Source organism: Ictidomys tridecemlineatus, chromosome 11 (assembly GCF_052094955.1).
Source record: "Ictidomys tridecemlineatus isolate mIctTri1 chromosome 11, mIctTri1.hap1, whole genome shotgun sequence".
Lineage (NCBI taxonomy): Eukaryota > Metazoa > Chordata > Mammalia > Rodentia > Sciuridae > Ictidomys > Ictidomys tridecemlineatus.
Genome location: NC_135487.1, coordinates 85,144,904 through 85,163,379, shown reverse-complemented (window position 1 = coordinate 85,163,379; position 18,476 = coordinate 85,144,904). Strand labels below are relative to the sequence as shown.

General features: G+C 36.5%; 1 protein-coding gene across 3 annotated transcripts; it reads right to left on the bottom strand.

Annotated features, from left to right (window-relative positions):
* Window positions 1-1,277: 1,277 nt before the first annotated feature.
* On the bottom strand, window positions 1,278-18,157 carry Vcam1 (vascular cell adhesion molecule 1). Of its 3 annotated transcripts, none has more exons than XM_005339688.5 (8): window positions 17,823-18,157; window positions 17,008-17,283; window positions 14,206-14,526; window positions 12,922-13,188; window positions 9,732-10,007; window positions 7,535-7,855; window positions 5,704-5,970; window positions 1,278-2,178 (listed from the first exon to the last, which is right to left on the bottom strand). In XM_005339688.5, the coding sequence occupies exons 1-8, from the start codon at window positions 17,905-17,907 to the stop codon at window positions 2,018-2,020; spliced, it is 1,974 nt and encodes a 657-aa protein (XP_005339745.1). In that variant the 5' UTR covers window positions 17,908-18,157; the 3' UTR covers window positions 1,278-2,017. The 3 variants fall into 3 exon arrangements, with proteins under 3 accessions (XP_005339745.1, XP_077882955.1, XP_077882956.1); XM_078026829.1 differs by having other exon boundaries at window positions 17,008-17,204; window positions 17,823-18,155; XM_078026830.1 differs by lacking the exon at window positions 17,823-18,157 and adding an exon at window positions 17,314-17,331 and having other exon boundaries at window positions 17,008-17,204.
* Between the last annotated feature and the right edge of the window lie 319 nt (window positions 18,158-18,476).

Below are 18,476 nucleotides of genomic sequence, written 5' to 3'. Positions count from 1 at the left end.
TGCCAAAAAAATTTTAAGTGTAAAACTGGAGGCCACACATTACCTGATTTCAAAGCTTATTACAATGCTATAATGAACATGATGGTGTCATCTTAGCATATGGAGAGACATATCAACCCACAGGACAAAATACAAAGTTCAGAAATAGTCACATACAAATATGGTCCACCAATTCTTAACAAAAATATCAAGGTAATTTCAACAAGAGAGAGAAACAAAAAAGTCTTTTTAACAAATTGTGCTAAAACCATTGGATATGCATATGCAAAAAATAAATATCCACCATGACTCCACAATATATACAAAAATGTATTCAAGTTGGGTCACAGACATAAATATAAAACTGAAAGTATGATGCTTCTAGGGAAAAGATGAGAAAATCCTTGTGTTCCTGGAGTGGACAAAGCCTCTGTTATAAAAAGTAGAAATGCAAGTCGTTCAGTGACTGGGAGAAAGTAAATGCAAAGTGTGTATTTGATAAAGGATTTCTATTTGGATACATAAAAGTGTCTAAAAGAAGGAAGGAGGAAATGATGGAAGGAAGGGTAAGACAAGACCAAAAACAATCTAAATATCTATCAACAATAGAATGGACAAATAGATGGTGGCAGAATCTTATTGTGAAATACTATAGAACAATAAAAATGAATGACCTGCATACAACAAAGAAAAGAAGAATTAGAAAAGAACATAATCTTGAGTGAAATAAAATCATGAGGCAAAAATATCATTTGATTGTATTTTTTTAAATTTCAAAACCTGGCCAAACTAAATTATGAGCTACCTAGGGATATTTAAATTGGTTTAAATCTCCAAAGAAGGTAAAAGAATGATCCATATAATTCATGATATTTATCGTTTACTATTCAGTGAGAGGAGATAGTTTTCATAAGTATGTGGAATATAAGAAGTCCTAAAAAATAGTACCGCTCTTTCGCTCTTTCTCTTAGGCTCGGTGGTATGTGTGTAGGTGTTCATTTATTGTCCATTAATGTGTGCATGTTCATGGGCACTCACTCTTTTTATGTACTCCATATAGTTTTCTAGTTTTAAAATTGCAGGTTCCAAGGATCCAAAACCAAGTATCCCAATTCGCTAGGTTAGAACAGCGCCAAGCAGTCTGCATTTTTACCAAGTTCCCATGGTCATTTTGATAAAATTTTGAGTATTTATGTTGTTTACATAGTTTGAGGTCTTCCCCTTGTAACTTGGCATTTGGAAAAGAGATAGAGCATAAATAAGGCAATTTATAATAAACAAACAGACCACCCTTCTAATTCCAGGAATCATCTCTTTACTATACAAAGAACTAAACATTTACAAAAGAAAATCAAAAGAAGTTGCATTTTAAAACTACATTAGAAAGTTACACAAGGGTCTGATAAACAAACATCATAAAACATCTCCGTACCATGTCAGTACCATACAGAGAAATCCAGTCAACCATCATACACGAGGTTGAGGTATTCAGTACCTGAAAGTCCACCCAGTGCCCTCTTTGTCATTTGCCTCTAAAAAATATTACATGCCGGCTTTTTTATAAAACACGAATTACTGTCAATAAACTTCATGGGAATAAAATTTTGTTAAAGAAATAAAATATAAGAAAAATCACACAGGTCAGCTGCCAGTCAATAGTAAATATTAAATTTTCCTAAGATGCATTAAGTTATAACAGTCAGTTCCAGCAACACTGTTGAAGTATTTCATAATCTGAATATAGGGTGTTGCTATTTCAAGCAAACTTGTTATGGCATAATTTATTTTACATATGTACAAATTATGTTATTATATGTACATATCAGGAAAGCTCTGGAGTCATCTCATCTCTCCATGCCAGTGACTTTTCAAGCAGAATATTTTCTATTGGCCTCCTTCTCACAGCAAGGGGCCCAGGCGGCCCCTTCTTTCTGTTTTCAATACATCCCCGGAAGTCTGAACTCTCAGTTCGTTGCTTTTCTTGTGGAATGATTTGGAGTTATAAACAGTGTCTCCGGTTGAACATTTCAAATGTTAGCTACACTTTTGATTTCTGTGCTTCTACAAGACTGTATGACCCTTTCATGTTGGCCTTCCTTGCAAAGTAGATGATCATTCCAATGGCAGGTATTATCAAGGAGGATGCACAATAGAGCACGAGAAGTTCAGGAGAAAAATAGTCCTTGGTATTGTCTCTTCCTGGAAAAAAAAATGAATATAATTAATGCTTAGTACAAAAAGAAATTGTTTAATCAAAAGACATGTCTTACTGTGACAGTACAACTAGTTCTCCAGAGAGGGAATCAAAGCAGTGATATGGAATATCATCAGGACCCCAAATGCATATTCCCCTGAATTATCCAAATGGTCAGTGGGTGGTTGTTATGATCATGAAGAATCTAAAGATGATAGCTGTTGACTTTCACAAACTTGGATTAAAAAAAGATTCAATTTTAGGGGTAAAATAGAAAAAGAGGGTCCTTTATAATAGCAGGAATTAGAGAGAGAGAAATATAAGTATCTGCCAAAGTACTGGGACTCTGATTACCATAAATTGAAATGATTAACCAATTCTCCAAGAAAATCCTCAAACCATTTAAAGTAACTACCAGAGTCAAACACCATGAATAGGACAATAAGAGGAAGAATTCTTGCTGATGCGTTTTTGGGGGTTTTGTTTTGAGATATACATATATATATTCTTGTTATAGAAAGGCCTTGTCTGATCTATATCTCCCCTAATCTAAATAAGAACTTCAACATCCACTCTCAAAATCTACCCAGCACACTTCCCCTTCATAGCCCAATCCCAGTTGGTATTTAAGCCTTCATCCACAAGCTTATCAGTCCAATGTGGTTTCCTCTTCTGACCTCATAAAGGCAGACATGTCTGTTTTTCTTCTGGTCCACCACTAGAAGAGCTTGTACTTCAACTTCCCAGTTGGCATAATTGCTGCCCCACCCAAAATATTTTTAAACACTAAAAAGCTTTTTTTTTCTAAATCCTATCATTTTGCCATTCAGTTGTAAATGAAGTACAGATGATAGTATTCCAAAAAATTTAAATTTGTACTCTTTTTAATCTATTAAAAATCCTCTGGCAGATGCAATACCACTTAACATCTGAACCTCACAAGGACATCTGAAGAACAGAGCATGGCATCTACTGGGGACTTGCTTGTTTATACTCAGCTTGCACAGCATCGTATAACCTCACAATTAAGTCTCACTAAGTGGCATATATGTTGGCTCAGTGCCAACAGGAATTAGTGACCTGACTTTGATCATCACTGAATTCCTTTTAGAGCTTTCTAAACACTAAAAGTTATCCAAGTAGAAAAGAACCATTAGCATCAGATGATGGGAAGTGAATGTTTGCAAGTTATTGAATAAAAAAAAAAAAAACACTTTACCCTGAACATGATGATAATTGTTTTTCTACTTTTCCTTGCTAACATTGAGCTAGTCAAAGTATAAGGGTACTATTTTTTTTTTGAGAGTGAGAGAGGAGAGAGAGAGAGAGAGAGAGAGAGAGAGAGAGAGAATTTTTTTAATGTTTATTTTTTAGTTCTTGGAGGACACAACATCTTTGTTGGTATGTGGTGCTGAGGATGGCCGCACGCATGCCAGGTGAGCACCCTACTGCTTGAGCCACATTCCCAGCCCTAAGGGTACTATTTTAATGGGCTATTTATCATCATAATTGTGGTTAGGCATCAATATTGATGACAAGATGGGCAAAGGTATTTGTGTCCCTATTATTTTCCTTTCAATGTGGAAATAATCCTTTATTTTTTTGCCTCTCAGTTTTTCCCTCAGGCATCTACAGAAAAACTCAAATTTGCTGCTAAGTCAGTTGCTAGGTCAAGCTCCTGATAAAATTTTCTATTAGTATTATCAACACTAAAAATTTTTAACAGGGCTGACCATTTCTATTAATGTAATACATTCAAGCCAAAACAAAAGAAAATAATTTAAAAACTAAGCTAAATGCAAAGGAAAACTACTTCAAAATATCTAGAAAAAATGTCAATTTTTTTGGTCTTCATTCATATCCAGCTATTTTAAACCATATTCAGTTTGGAGGCATGCATTTCCAGCTGAGTGCCTAATAGCCTTTGTTTATTGAAATAATAAGAAAACAGTGGCAAACATATAAGTGGTTAATAATTCAACTAGGGAAAAAACCCAAGCTTTAAGGTGTCTTTTTAAAAGAACAATTAATTACAAGCGTAATCACAGAAATGTTAGGAGTTCACTTTCCTGAAGCTAAGCTAAATTAAAGGTAGCCAAAAACATCAAGGATTGAAGAAACAGGAATGGATTAATATCAACCTACGTATAACTGAGATCTCAATGTGTTCAGACACATCCCCAACCTCATTGGAAGCACTGATTACATATACACTGCATCATTTGAGTGACATGATACAAGGTAAATGTTGCATTATTTGAACACATAGTAACTTCAATGACCAGATTAACTCTTTTCAGGATAATCACTGCAGGTGGATGACTAAAAGTTTTACATGTAATTATGTTATTTCCCCTTCTTTAACATTTCTAGATGGATATATTTATATTGTTGTGTTTCAAGGAGGTAATGCAAACACAGAAAAATACATGGTATGGCTTGTAATCTTGAGAAATTTTGCCAGAGTAGTAAAAAGTTGTTTTTTATTAACCTGTTTTCTGACTTAGGTTCAAACTTCCTTTAGTTTGACAAGTGGTTGCTAACCCTGGTGGCCAAGTGCCAAACCTCCTAAGAGGTGACTTTTGTTTACAGCCCTGTTCACTTCAAGGCCAAGTATAAAATTCAATACTGAATAGGGGCTAATTAATGTGCAAGGAGTGTAAGACTGATTAATCAAAGCTGACACGTTCTGCTTACACCAATAAGATCAATGCATCCTACCTACTGTGCATTCACAGGAGAGGGCAGGAGATCAAGGGGCCCTGAAGTTTCTCAGAGAGACCATTGCGTGCATGCCCTCTCCCTCTCTGTCTCCCTCTTCTTCTCCCTCTCCCTCTCCCTCTCCCTCTTTCTCTCCCTCTCCCTATCAGAATAAGATAGATAGTGGGGCTTAGGAGGCTGTTCTGTAGACTAGAGTTTTCATGTAGTTGTTGTTCAGGATCAAGATTGCTACTGCCAATTATTTCCTGAAAAGAATCAATCCAGAAAATAGGCAGTTACTCCATGTTCAGAAAATAGCATTCCCTTCTGGTAGAAAGGAAGAGGATCTGGATAGAATTTTTCTTTTCCCTCCCTCCCTCCCTTCCTTCCTTCCTTCCTTTCTCTTTCTTTCTTTCTTTTAATGTGCTAATCCTACCTCCATGGTTTCCTTATAACCTCCAGTGAAAGGTTTTGAAAATATGGTTAAACACTTAGCAAATATAAGACCTCCGAGACCAATGATGAATTAATTGTCAACTTTGAAAAAAACAAATGGGAATTCCACATTCACCAGTGATTAATGTCAACTTCCTGGTTTAACTATATAGGATAGAACACCTGTGCTTGATTATTTCAAGAAACATTAAGAAATAACCACACACGACACAGAATTCAGCCTCATTCTTCCAACTCATTCATCTAATGTTAGAAAACTATTACCATCTATGGAACCTCTTAACAGCTACCAAAATAGATAGATGGATGGATGGATGGATAGATAGATAGATAGATAGATAGATAGATAGATAGACCCCAAACAAAAGGCCAACCTTTAACATCCAGTGTTAAATTTCTTAATTGTGAGCCCACTTCATTTTTAGATTCACATTCATATACTCCTGCATCCTCCAGCTGCACCTTGAGGATGGTGTATGCGCCATCTATAGATTTCAGCACCGTGTCTCCTGTCTCTGCTTTCTTCTTCAGGATTATCCAAGTTTCTGGAATATTTCCACATGTGCAAGAGATAATGACAGTGTCTCCTTCCTTGACACTCTCAGAAGGAAACACTGTAAGCTGTATGTCTTTTGGAGCAACTGAAAAGAGAATTTAAAAGGAACCTCTGAATGAGTGAAGTATAAGCTAATTCCATATTGATATAAGGACATCGACCAGAGCTTCCACAGACCTATTTGTGTTTTCAGGAAATGTGAAGAAAATCAGGTAAAGAAGTCAAGCATTTGCTGAACTGTTATAAATGATCATGCTTTAAAGAAGATGCATCTTATGCTTCATTCATGTTTTTTAACATAATTCTTTACCCAGACTAGCACTATTTGATGTAAGTAAATAGCTATAGAATTCAAATGTGAAATTTTTTTTAAAAAATCACACTATTTAACAAAAATTTCCTTGAAGAACAAAGGCTTTACATGTTTCTGAGTTTTGAGCTAGTTCCTCCCAGATCAAGAAATTTAGCTTTACAGAGGTGGCTTGTTATATGGTATTTAACAACACAACTACCATTTATCAAGTTTCAGGCTCTGGGCTGAGTGCTTGACATGTAATATCTTATTAACGCACCAATGATTAAGGAAGTATCCTTAAGCATTTTATAAGTAAGATTCCTATTAAGGCCATCTATTTTGTGCCTTCATTTGAGTCTCGTTCCCCATCCATGGCCACAATGCCATGGCATTATCCTGTGGCTTTTCTTTAAGGTTGCACATTGCTCTTTCAAGGTTCTTGCTTAAAAATACAAATCTTGCTGTGATGAGATAACAAGAAATCCCTAATACCTTAGGGGGAATAATCCCAAGGGGTACAAAAAGAAATGACAGTCCTGGTGAAGAAAATAACTCTGATGCCCAAAAGGGAAGGTATAGGAAACAACCCAAATTGTTCACTTCAAGATGCTCATAACTGCCAATGGCATCTGTGTGCCAAGTAGAAATTATTTTGTTCTCAGTCTTGGGTGTCTATCCAGGAGAGAAGAGGCCTGTATCTGATGACTTGATCCCAGTGGTTCCATGCCAGGCTGATGAACCAACCAGAGGGCACAGTCTCTGCTATTCTTAATCTCAGAATTTACAAAAGGTGCTTCTTAGGGTTCTAAGCAAATACTAGCAGGCATCTTGTGAGATCTTCCCTCGGGACTAAATTCAATCAAAGATGTCACTCACTTTGACCAATGGAACATGGATGAAGAAACACTGTAGGACTCTCAAACTCAGGCCTTTAAGTGGCAGCTATGATTACCCCCTTCTTGAAACAATGTGCTATGACAAGTCAACTTAGGCTACCTTCCCTAAGGATGGTATCACATGAAGAAGGGAGGCACAGCCCCCCAGATATAGCCCAGACATGTGAGTGAGGCCATCTGTGACTGGCCAGTCTTGCTGACCTGACTGAAAACAGATGAGTGACCCCACACTGAGCAGAATAAATGCCCAGCTAGCCCATTTCCTAATGCCAACTCAAAGATTCATAAACAAATGGTCATTATTTTACACTTGGGGAGGTAGTTTGTTAGGACCACCTTTATTTTGAATTTTCTTATCTGTTATTTTTTCAAAGTTTTTAACTATTAACTTTATGTTAACTATTGCCTGACAAACATGATAAAGAAATCTATACTAACCTGTGGATACATGTACTTACCATTGACATAAAGCGTCTGTGTACTCTGCCTTTGTTTGTGTTCAGATTCCATTTCACCAGTATGCAACTTAGCCCGACAAACAAGAACTTTTCCACTATCTTCCGTGGTGGGGGTGAAGGTTACTTCCAAACTTTTGGTCTCTAGGGATTTCCTATCCATTTCCTCCAAAAAGTTTTTTTTCATCAGAATAGTCTCCCCATTAAGTAATTCGATCTCCAAATGGTCAAAAGGGTACACATTAGGAACCCTGCAGCTTACAGTGACGGGGTTTCCATTCACAAGTAGACCACTCATCTCAATTTCTGGATCTCTAGGGAATGCTGCAAATATCAAGCAAAAGTAATGTTTGTATGTGTCATTCAAAGGGAAATAAAGTTACACTCTATTTGAATGCAAGTGTCTCAAAATTACAGCTTGAAGTTAGCTGGGATATAATTATCATCAACACATAAAAAATGACATTAAGTATAAATACATAATTAAACATTAATCACAATGTTGGCAACAAAAATACTTAGTACATTAAGTCATCAAGTAATAAATACTTTTACTTCTTATTTTTCTCTTCTAATGATGCCATCTTGCTGAGCACATGGGCTGATATTATCTAGGGACACATCAGCTTCTATCATCTCATATATTAACTATTTCTTTTAGATGTCCTAAATATTTGTCATGATATGTTGACTACTTGTTATGAACTAGTCCTTCAACATTCATTATCTCAGTCTTTAGGGCAGCAATGGATACTACTTAACTTATTTTATTGTTAGGAAAACTAAAACTTAGGCTAAAAGACTTTTCATTAAACATCATACCTAGTGTGTCATTGAGCTGAGCTCAAACTCCCTGTTCCTCTTACCTCAAAATCTAGACTTAGTTTCACAGGTCTATGTAGCGTCTCAGTGTCAAATAAGACCCACAGGGAAGTTCTTAATTTAGACATCTTAATATCTAATGATTATTTAGGCAGCGAGTTTAAAACATTTCTCAGATAATAGTTGTAATTAAGAAAAGAACTGTCTTAACTGTATTATTTAGAATTTAGCCTATATAGTAACATATCATATATAAATCAATAAAAATGAGACTAAAATACTTATCAAACATAAGAGTGACTCTAGTTTATTTTTTCTTTCAGCAAAATGATTCAGTTGTTAAAATAAAACATCTTTAAGTATTTCCATATTGCAATAGGACTTCACCCCTGGTTCTCATTTCTGCTGGGAATGTGCTACATCAGCAGATCCTGGACTCTGGGTAATATGATAAAGCAATAAAATTGACCCTTCTTTTGAGAGATTTAAGTCCCTTTACAGGCATACTCTCATTCTGAATAAAATCCCAAAGGATAACACAAGTTGGGACATAGTTTCTGGTAAAAAAAAGAAAACTTTATAATGAATTTTCCTTGAGTTTGCTGAATGAAACCAAGCAGAGTAACTCTCATGAAAAAAATAACTTTTTGGTCACTTTGTATATTTTATTCCTCATTCATTACAGACTGAGAAACTCCAGAAGTGTCAAGTTCATAGAGATTTGAGGTTATAAAGGATATTTATTAAGGTGGCAAGAAGAGTGAAAAAAAAAAGGTTCAGTATATGCCTAAAGGTGCAAGTTTTGCCTAAAGCTTTCATCAGTATTAAGACCTGGTGTTGCCTCCTGCTTCTGCTTCAGCAGAAACCTGAGCTACTGCCATTGATCAGTCTACTCTGCACCTTCCTTTGTGGCTTTTCCCTGCTTCCCATTTCTTCATTTCTTTTTCCATCCTGCAGATCAGCTTTCCAAATTATTCCTTTAAAACCATAAGCTCAGATCTGGCCCTCAATTTAAAGAGCTGAGCAGTGGTCACCCCCACCCAGTTATCTGAAGGTACATTGGCCCCATTCCCTCACCACCTCTGTACACTCCACAAACACATAGAAGGGATGGGAAGCAGGGTCATAGGGTGTGACAAAAAGTGTGATGAGACAGTACCACAAGACCCACTAAGGACTGTGCCCACTGTGTCTATATGTAATATATACTTAAGATTTAGGCAAAATATATCACATCAAAACACCTTGTGTCAGAGATTTAGGAAGCATTCACAACGCTACATTTCCTTTCTGAACAAATGAATCTCGTTGCACATCACAGATTCACATTCTTTTTTTTATCCAATGGGATTGAACAACAATTCTGAAAACCACTTACAGTAGAGCTCCACTCTGATTCTTTTTTCCAGTTTCCTCCGTCCACAGGTGACAGTGCACAGGTAAGAGTGTTCATTCTCAAAACCCACAGGGCTCAGGGTCAGTGTGGACTCCGTCCCTTCACTTGTCACCTTCCCGCTCAGAGGGCTATCTATCTGGGTTCTCCAAGAGAGAGATGGGGACTCACAGCCTGTGACACGGCATGTTAGCACAACTGAATCCCCTATCTGAGCAACAACCTGAGGTCCAGGGAAGATGTCAACAGTAAATGGTTTCTCTGCAGAAAAAAAAAAAAAAAAGAAGACACAGAGCCGATAAGACTCATTTCTTCTTCCGTCACGTTCCCTCATATGATCTTTATTTTTCCTGATCTGGCTTTAGCCACTATCTGTACCAAGAAGAAATCACTCCCTTCCGTCAGGAAAGAGACTACATCTTTTAGAATGAATCCATCAGAGTCTCTCAAATCAGACTTAGAATAAATATAGATAAAAATGTGTTGAGAGAGGTTGGTGTCTTTTCATGGCAATAATACTATCTCTGCTCAGTTGTTTATCAGATCACTGCAGGAATAAACAATAGGTCAAATAATTTCAATGGTTCCTGTGTATCAAGTCCATGTACAAGTCATTTAATCCCCACAACAGTGTTGTGAACTTGTACTACTTTCTTCTCTGCCTTCTTGTTTTCCTTCTGCTTCTACTCTTTCTCTTCCTCTTCTTTTTCTTCTTTCCTCTTTCTTCAGGAGGAAATTTAGGCTCACAAATATTAAATCACTTTACCCAGCTTGCAAGTGGCAAAACTAGAACTTGATACAAGGTAGATGTGATTTAAGATTTCAGCTTTTCTGTTGCTAGAACAACTAAATCAAGACATCTTCATACAGAGATCAAATAGATCTAAAGGAGGTACTACTCCCCCCCACACAAAAGCCTCTAATTATACAAAATTTCCATAATGGATCCATGCCCAAGACATCTCTGTTCCATCAACCTGAAGTTATTATACCTTAAAAGTCACATAGGATCATGTATAAAGCAAAGCAAAAATTTACATATCAAAATGATAACATAAGTCACTCTAAAATGTATTTGATGTAATCTAAACATTTTGTATTTGATGTAATCTAAACATTTTTGCAATGAATTGAGGGGGCAGAAGCAGAGGTGAGGGTGAACTCCTTAATCTCAAATGTCCAGGAAAGCTCTTAGGTGGCCAAAGCTATCCATGCTAGACATACAGTCTTTGATGGAATAATGCTACTTTGGGAGAAAGAGAATTCCCAATCTTGACTCTGGTTCCCTAAAGAAACTGGGAGTAGTTGGCAACTCTGAAAGTGACAGATGACAATCCATAGAAAATCAGTAAAATCTTCCTCACAAACAGCAGGCTAGAGATGGAAGAAAGAAATTGCAACACGTAAAAATTCCCAATATACTACATTTTGCATGGTTCTCTTCTGTGTCAGGAGAAGTTACTTTTTTCAATTTGTTTGTATAAATGTGATATCTTAATATTTTCCAAAGAAAGCTCTCTTCAAACTACCTCAATAAACTAATATACGATTAGATTTTGAAAGATCATTCAGAGCAATGATCAAAGTTTCCAAATTCCTTATATGCCAGTGTGAGAATGAGGAACTTTAACAGCAGATTCACTTCCTGCCTACAAACAATTCTGGCTATATATATTATTTTGTGGACTTGTGGCTCCTGGGAAGTAGCTCTCTTAGGTAGACGAAAGGTCCTTTGAAAGTTCAATTCTATCTTTAGTACTTAAGGCTGTTAGTATCATATGTGAAGCAAAATGCAAAACAACTCTCCTCAACCCCATAACACATCTCCTTGACATATTGAAATGGGATCCAGCTTATTATGGGATGGAACTATTTCAGGATGGATATTTAGCTTTATATACTTTCATTAGTATAATATTTTTTCTGGTCACTTGAGAATGAGTTAGTCTACAGGATTTTTTTTAATCATCCAAGCTTGAACTCCATATTTTCATATTTTTAAAATTTGTGTTGTCAATATTTGAAATTTATTCATTGAACATTTACTGAATATTCATTGTGTATCAGGTAGGCACTCAAATATAAAACACATATGCATAAACACTGAGGGCCCTTGACTTGAAGGAACTTCCAGTTTAATGGACAAACATATTTAAATAGACCTATTATTTTGGTTCTCACTGAAGTACATTCCTGCCTTTCCTTCCTAGTTTGTAAGCTCCTTTGGGGCAGTAACTGCATCTTATCAGGCCTGAATCCCCACCACCAAGCAGACTCTTGGATTCTTGAGTAAAGCCTCTTAATTAATATGTATTGAACTGAACAGAAGTACATATATCGCTATAAGAAGTATTGAGTCTATACTAAAGAAGGAACCACTAGCTTTGCCTAACACAATCTGGAATTTGGAGGTTTACATATGTTTCATCATGAAGGATGGCTAAGACTTTGCAGGTGGAGGAAGGGGAAAGCCTATTCCAGGAAGAAGAATAGCATACATAGTGACACAGAATCATCAACTACAGTATTTTCTGACCATATCATGAAGTTATTATATGCGGCTATTTTAAGAAATGTACACAGAGTTATGAAAAATTGTGCTGTATATGGGTAATAATGAGTGTAATGCATTCCACTATTGTCAATGTATTTAAAAAAATAAATGAATTTTTAAAAAAGAAATATAGTTGAAGTTATAGAAAAGTCCAAGTGAAAGAAGATAAACTAAGACATGTCAAAAGGGTTGATTAAGACATTAGATCCTAGGGATCATTTTGAGGGAGAGGATTTGGTGATACAAACTGGGAGCATGAATTTGGGAATAACCAGTATATGTATAATATATCTGGGTATCGAGAGTGAGAAGAAAAGAGGGCAAGGAGTGGTAAGTTGAAAATACCAATGTCTAGAGGTCAGGAGAAAGACAGGAAACCATGGAATGAGGCATGGGAGAGATGCTGTTACAAAAGGTTCAGAAAAGCAGAGCCAGGGAAGCCCCGGGAGGAAAGACTGCCAAAAAAGCGAGTATAATAAATACATATTCACACTCTAGTACATGACAATCAGACAGATAACCAATGAAATGTTGGAAAGCAACCTCAGCACCAAAGCTGTCTCATTGTTGCTCAAATCTCAATACAGCATCCTTGTTTTTCCTTTTGCATATTCCACTCACCTTCAACAATTAATTCCACCTCTTTTTGGCTTCTTCCAATAGAATTAACTCCTTCACATACATATGTTCCAGAATCTTCCATCCTCATAGCAATTAAGGTGAGAGTCTCATTACCAGAAAGAAGCTGTAGATTCTCATTATCTAATTTCTTGTTCCAGATAATCTTTGGAGCTGGCAGACCCTCACTGGAACATGTCATTGTTACAGAATCACCTTCTTGCAGCCTTGTGGAGGGATGCACGGAGATAACTGTATTCTTGGGTGAGACTGAAAAAAACAGGGCATCATATTAGCAATCAAAAACCATGTTTTCAATTCAAAACAGAAGATGGACTTCTCTCACAGGTTGTTATCCTGTGCTTCTGTTGACTTGACAAACTTACTTTCCCAAGATAGCATAAAGAACTGCTGAGTCACTAAAAGATAGTCAATCTAATTTCTGTACAACTCGATTACCTTTCTAAAAAATGTTTTGTGTTTTCAGATTGCCATAGATATTCTTAAGTTAAGAGGGGCCCTTAGAGTCATGTGGCTCAATCTCCCACCTAAGAGCCCCATCTAAGCATCCTTACCAAAAGCTCATCCTAATCAGTCAGCCTCAGTATTTACTGAGAAAGGCAACTCATTGCCTGATCAAACAACCTATTTGATTTTTGAGTATCTTAAATTAGAAAAACATTTTCCCTGAGTTGAATTCTTCTTCTTCATTACTGGCTTTTATATATTGGTCATAGTTCAGCCCTCTGATGTTACAAAACAAACTAAATCCTTCTGTCACATACAACTGTCTTTCAAATACTTAATTAAAACTACTCAAGTGTTTCAATCCTATATTGACTGTTCTCATAACGTTGTTAGAAGCCAACTCATTCTCTTTGTGCTAAATATATTATTGTTGGCACTGAGTTGAAATCTTCCCCTTCATAACTGGCTTTTACATATTGGTCACAGTTCAGCATTTCAAGGCATATTATAAAATATGATTAAAAATATTTTAACATTTAAGCCTTCCTAATCAGCACTAGTACATCCCCTTTTAATAGGAAATAAATAAATAAAGTAACCCTAAATCATGCATTTGATGAAGCCCAAAATTAAGTTCAAGTCTTCTTAATCCAAATCCATGTTCTTTTCACTGGATTATACTATTGGAAAGCATCATGTTCTCAATAAGTAAAAATGGAGTAAAAACTACAAAAAAGCTTCTTGTTAGCCTAGTTGCTAAGTTTATCTCGATCTACATTCAAGACTGAATCCCCATACAAACTAGACCATGTGACTTACTGTAGACTTGCAGTTCTTTGGTAGTGTTCCTTTTTTGGGGCACAGATTCAGTTTCATCAATGTTTAATTGAGCTCGACAAACAAGAGCTTTTCCAGTATCCTCCATGACAGGAGTAAAGGTTACTTCCAAACTCTTGGTTTCCAGGGACTTCCTATCCATATCTTCCAGAAATTCCTGATTCTTCATGAGATGATCATCTTTCCATAAATCCATCTCCAGCCTGTCAAACGGGTATACATCAGGGATCAAGCACTTGACTGTGACCTGCTTCCCGACCTCCAGAAGACCACTGAAGTGAATTTCTGGATCCTTAGGGAAAGCTGCAAAAGCAAATGGATACACAAGTGGGCCTTCTGCTCGTATTTTTAAGATCTCTTATAACACTATACAAATAAAATCTAATGTTTTTGTTCACACAATCTTAATACTACAGCAGAACTAACAGTTTAAATAGATTTTTTATGATTTTGAGTGGGCTCAAGAAGCAAGAGTCAGAATCAACCACCTATTAGAGAATTCTTCTGTCCTGATCTTGTATGTATTAAATATTGTATGTTATTAAAGGAAAGTAGAAAAACTAATGCTTATTGAAACTTACATGTACCTGTCACTGTGCTATAGATTTAAAATAAATGGTTTATCCTCACACAAGCCTTGAGACAGAGACCACATTTCACAGATTATAAAACTTGGACTTTGTGTATTTGCATAACTTGCCTGAGATCACACAGCTAATAAAAGGTACTGCAGATAATTCTCTTATTTTAGTAAAGGCAAACATAGCTCCATTTTACAGATAAGTAATCCAAAACTCAGAATGTGACTGCAAAGTTTAACTATTCTATAAGCTATGCTGAGAAATGGAAAGAGTGGCTTTAAATATTTGGCTTCTGAAAATGGTGCCTTAAGAATTCATCCACCAGGAAGGAACACCTGTGCAGTCTTTCAATTTTGGATGGGCTGCCTGAGGAGCACAGCATCCATTGCCTCCTTTGCCAGAACTACCTTTTCCATTACATTCTATCACAAGGGCAACACGTTAGTGGTTTCAGGATCTTTATAGTGAGAAGAATACAAAAGTCCCAAGTCCAAAGAATATTACAATCAAATGTGGAATGGAGACAGGACTGTTAAACATAATGAGAAGCAGACATTCTTGTAGAAAAACCTCAGGCAGGATAATTAAAGCCAGAAGGATCTTCATTTCTCTTTTTTAAATCTTCAACTATTTGGCGCTTGTGGGCAAAAGACGAAGGAACTGGAAGTGCTTTGTTATCTGAAAACATAGTATTTTTAATTTTTTCACCCATTATTTCAGTCCTTTACATACTATTAAAAATGCTCCTATAATCCATCCAGTTTTATGACAGGTAATATAAGAACTTGCTACTTTTCCTTCTATTTATATAAGGGGACCTTTGAAGGCACTCAGGAGGGCGCACAGACATAAACTATGCGTGTACAACCAGCATAATTGAAAGCAGTTGGCCAGGCACAGTTTCTTGGGAAGCTTTAGCAACACATGGGTCTTGTTGAAATTTCAGTTAAAGTTACTGGGCAAAGGTGGGCTCCAACACAGTAGAAAGGAACCAGTGTAATTCATGAAGAAAATCAAATGAGGTATTCATAAAGAAATGACCCTATGGGAGTACAGGGTTTTAGAGAGGCCATCAGTAACCAAGGCAAATGACTTGTGCAAGGTTAGTTTTTAACCAGCCTTTTGCCTCTTGCTAATTTTGCTGAATGGAGAGCAATTTACATTTGTGAGGCAAATCTAATTCATTATACAAATACCTTTGAGGTTCAGCACCAAGACTTTATGGCAACAGCAACAAAAATTCTTAAATTTATGGACATAACATCAAATGAATAAAATGTTTGCAGATATTTACTATCATGCCTAAGGAGAAAACTTTTATACTGAAGGTTATTACTAAATTATAGATCTTGTACTTAATCTTTAAGCTGATTTTAAGCACCCTTGCATAAGAATAAATGAATGAAAAATCCCCATAGAATGGAATTCATAAATCATTTAGATGCATGAGCAAGTAAACATGTAAGGATATAATCAAATGGAAATTTTTTAAGATAAAAAGAAGACCCTTAGAAATGTTCAGTTAATAGCTAAGGAAATTAGAGCCAAAGAACTTGAGTTTTATGCATGATCACCATGTTTGTGGCAGAGATGAAACAGAAGCCAAAATTTGGATTCCTGATTTCTAGTGTCAGCTGTCTCGAACTTACTCTCTTTAAAAAAAATAATTTATTTGTTCTAATCTAGTTATACATGACAGCAGAATGCTCTTCGAGTCATTGTTCATAAATGGAGCACAATTTTTCACTTCTGTGGTTGTGCATGAAGTAAAGTCACACCGTTTGTACAATCATACATGCATCTAGGGTAAGGTCTAGCTTTCTTGATGCTATGTTTTCAAGCCAAGAATCAGGATATTAATATCTTTTAAAAACTTTTTTTTTTTTTTGTGGTGGTGCTGGGGGTTGAACCCAGGCCTGTGCATGCTAGGCAAGCATTCTACCAACTGAGTTATATCCTCGGCCTAAAGACCTTTTCTTTCTTTTTTTTTTTTTTATATATATATTTATTTTTTAGTTTTCGGTGGACACAACATCTTTATTTTTTTTTTTTAATGTGGTGTTGAGGATCGAACCCAGAGCCCTGCACATGCCAGGCAAGAGCATTACCACTTGAGCCACATCCCCAGCCCCAAGACATTTTCTTTAAAAAGCTATTTTAAAGCAAAATTGAGAGAAAACCACAGATTCTTGAAAGCACTCACAGTAGATCTCCACCTGGATTCCTTTCTCCAGTTTCTCAGATCCGCAAGTTGCCGTGCACAGGTAAGAGTGTTCATTCTCAAAACTAACAGGGTCCATGATCAATGTGGAATTTGTGCCATCAGTCTTCACCTTCCCATTTAATGGACTGTCTATTTGGGTTCTCCACGAAAAAACTGGAGACTCACAGCCCGTAGTGCTGCAAGTCAAGGAGACGGAGTCACCAATCTGAGCTAGAATCCTGGATTCAGGAGAGGTCTCGATTTTAAAAGCTTGAGCTACAAAAACAAAGAGAAAAATGAACATACCACTGCTTTGTTTAGTATTCTACTCCCTCTTCTCTGTTATAGTATAATGTTCAACTTGTGATCTTATGGATCTTTTTCCAGCTTTAAACTAACCACAAGGCAGCCAAAACACACCAAAGTCACCGCCAAAGATAGTGTTGGGATTATCTTTACTCAGGACTCTCAGTTCTGACCTTGAGGCCCATTTATCAGAGTTGTTTTGTTATTTGCTGAGTTTGACTTCATTATCAAGTATAGGAAACTAAAGTGATAGTCCTACTACAGATAAAACCAAATTACTCTTTCACTTTAGGAAACAGGCATCAAAAAACATCAATTTGCAGCTGTCACTATGACAGTATAATGGCATATAGCAAAACTCAATAACACATTAAAAGTTAGGTTAAATGAAGTTTCCCCACTGTTTAAAATTCTAGTGCCTTCCTTCACTACCACAGCAAAACTGAGTGAAGCCAAAACCAAGGCTGAAATGGAATGCTAACATTTGAAACAGATCAAGAAGAACTTACAAGCTGCAAACACCATCCAAAATATATTCGAGGCTCCAAAGAGCGCAACAGGCATTTTAAGTTGCTGCTGTGATGAGGAAATCATGGTTCCCAAAGTCGTATTTCTGTCACACCTGAAAGTGCCTGGGAAGAGTCTTCGGCTCCTAAAGCCAGTGAGGCTCAGTGTGAGTGAAATAGAAAGTCTGCTCTTTATAAAGGGTCTTGTTGAAGAGGCGGAGGGAAATCCCTTCAAGGGAAAACCCGGGCAGAGCCAGGGAAAAAAGTTTAACTGACATGCAGCCAAGTCCCAGCATTAACCCCTTCAGTTGCTCTCAGTGCTCAAATGTCTGTCACAGGAAAACAGGACACTGTCAGGACTTAAAATGCAGGATATCTTTCCTGGAAAGATAAAAGACTGTTCATTTCAGAAGCTGTCTGAGTCCAACCAGGGAGGGGCTGTTAAATTCCACTTTTTGACTGGATGAATAACCGCTGTCAATGTGAACTGATTTCTTTATTGTAAAATATATTTGCAACTTTAAAATAGAGATTAAATGTTCTCATACAAGAAAAAGGAAAAAGTCTTCTCTTGGGACGCCTTATTTTTTTAAAAAAGGGGAGACAACATAACTTCTTAATTTTATACTTTAAATTCATAAAAATATTTCTTTTGTA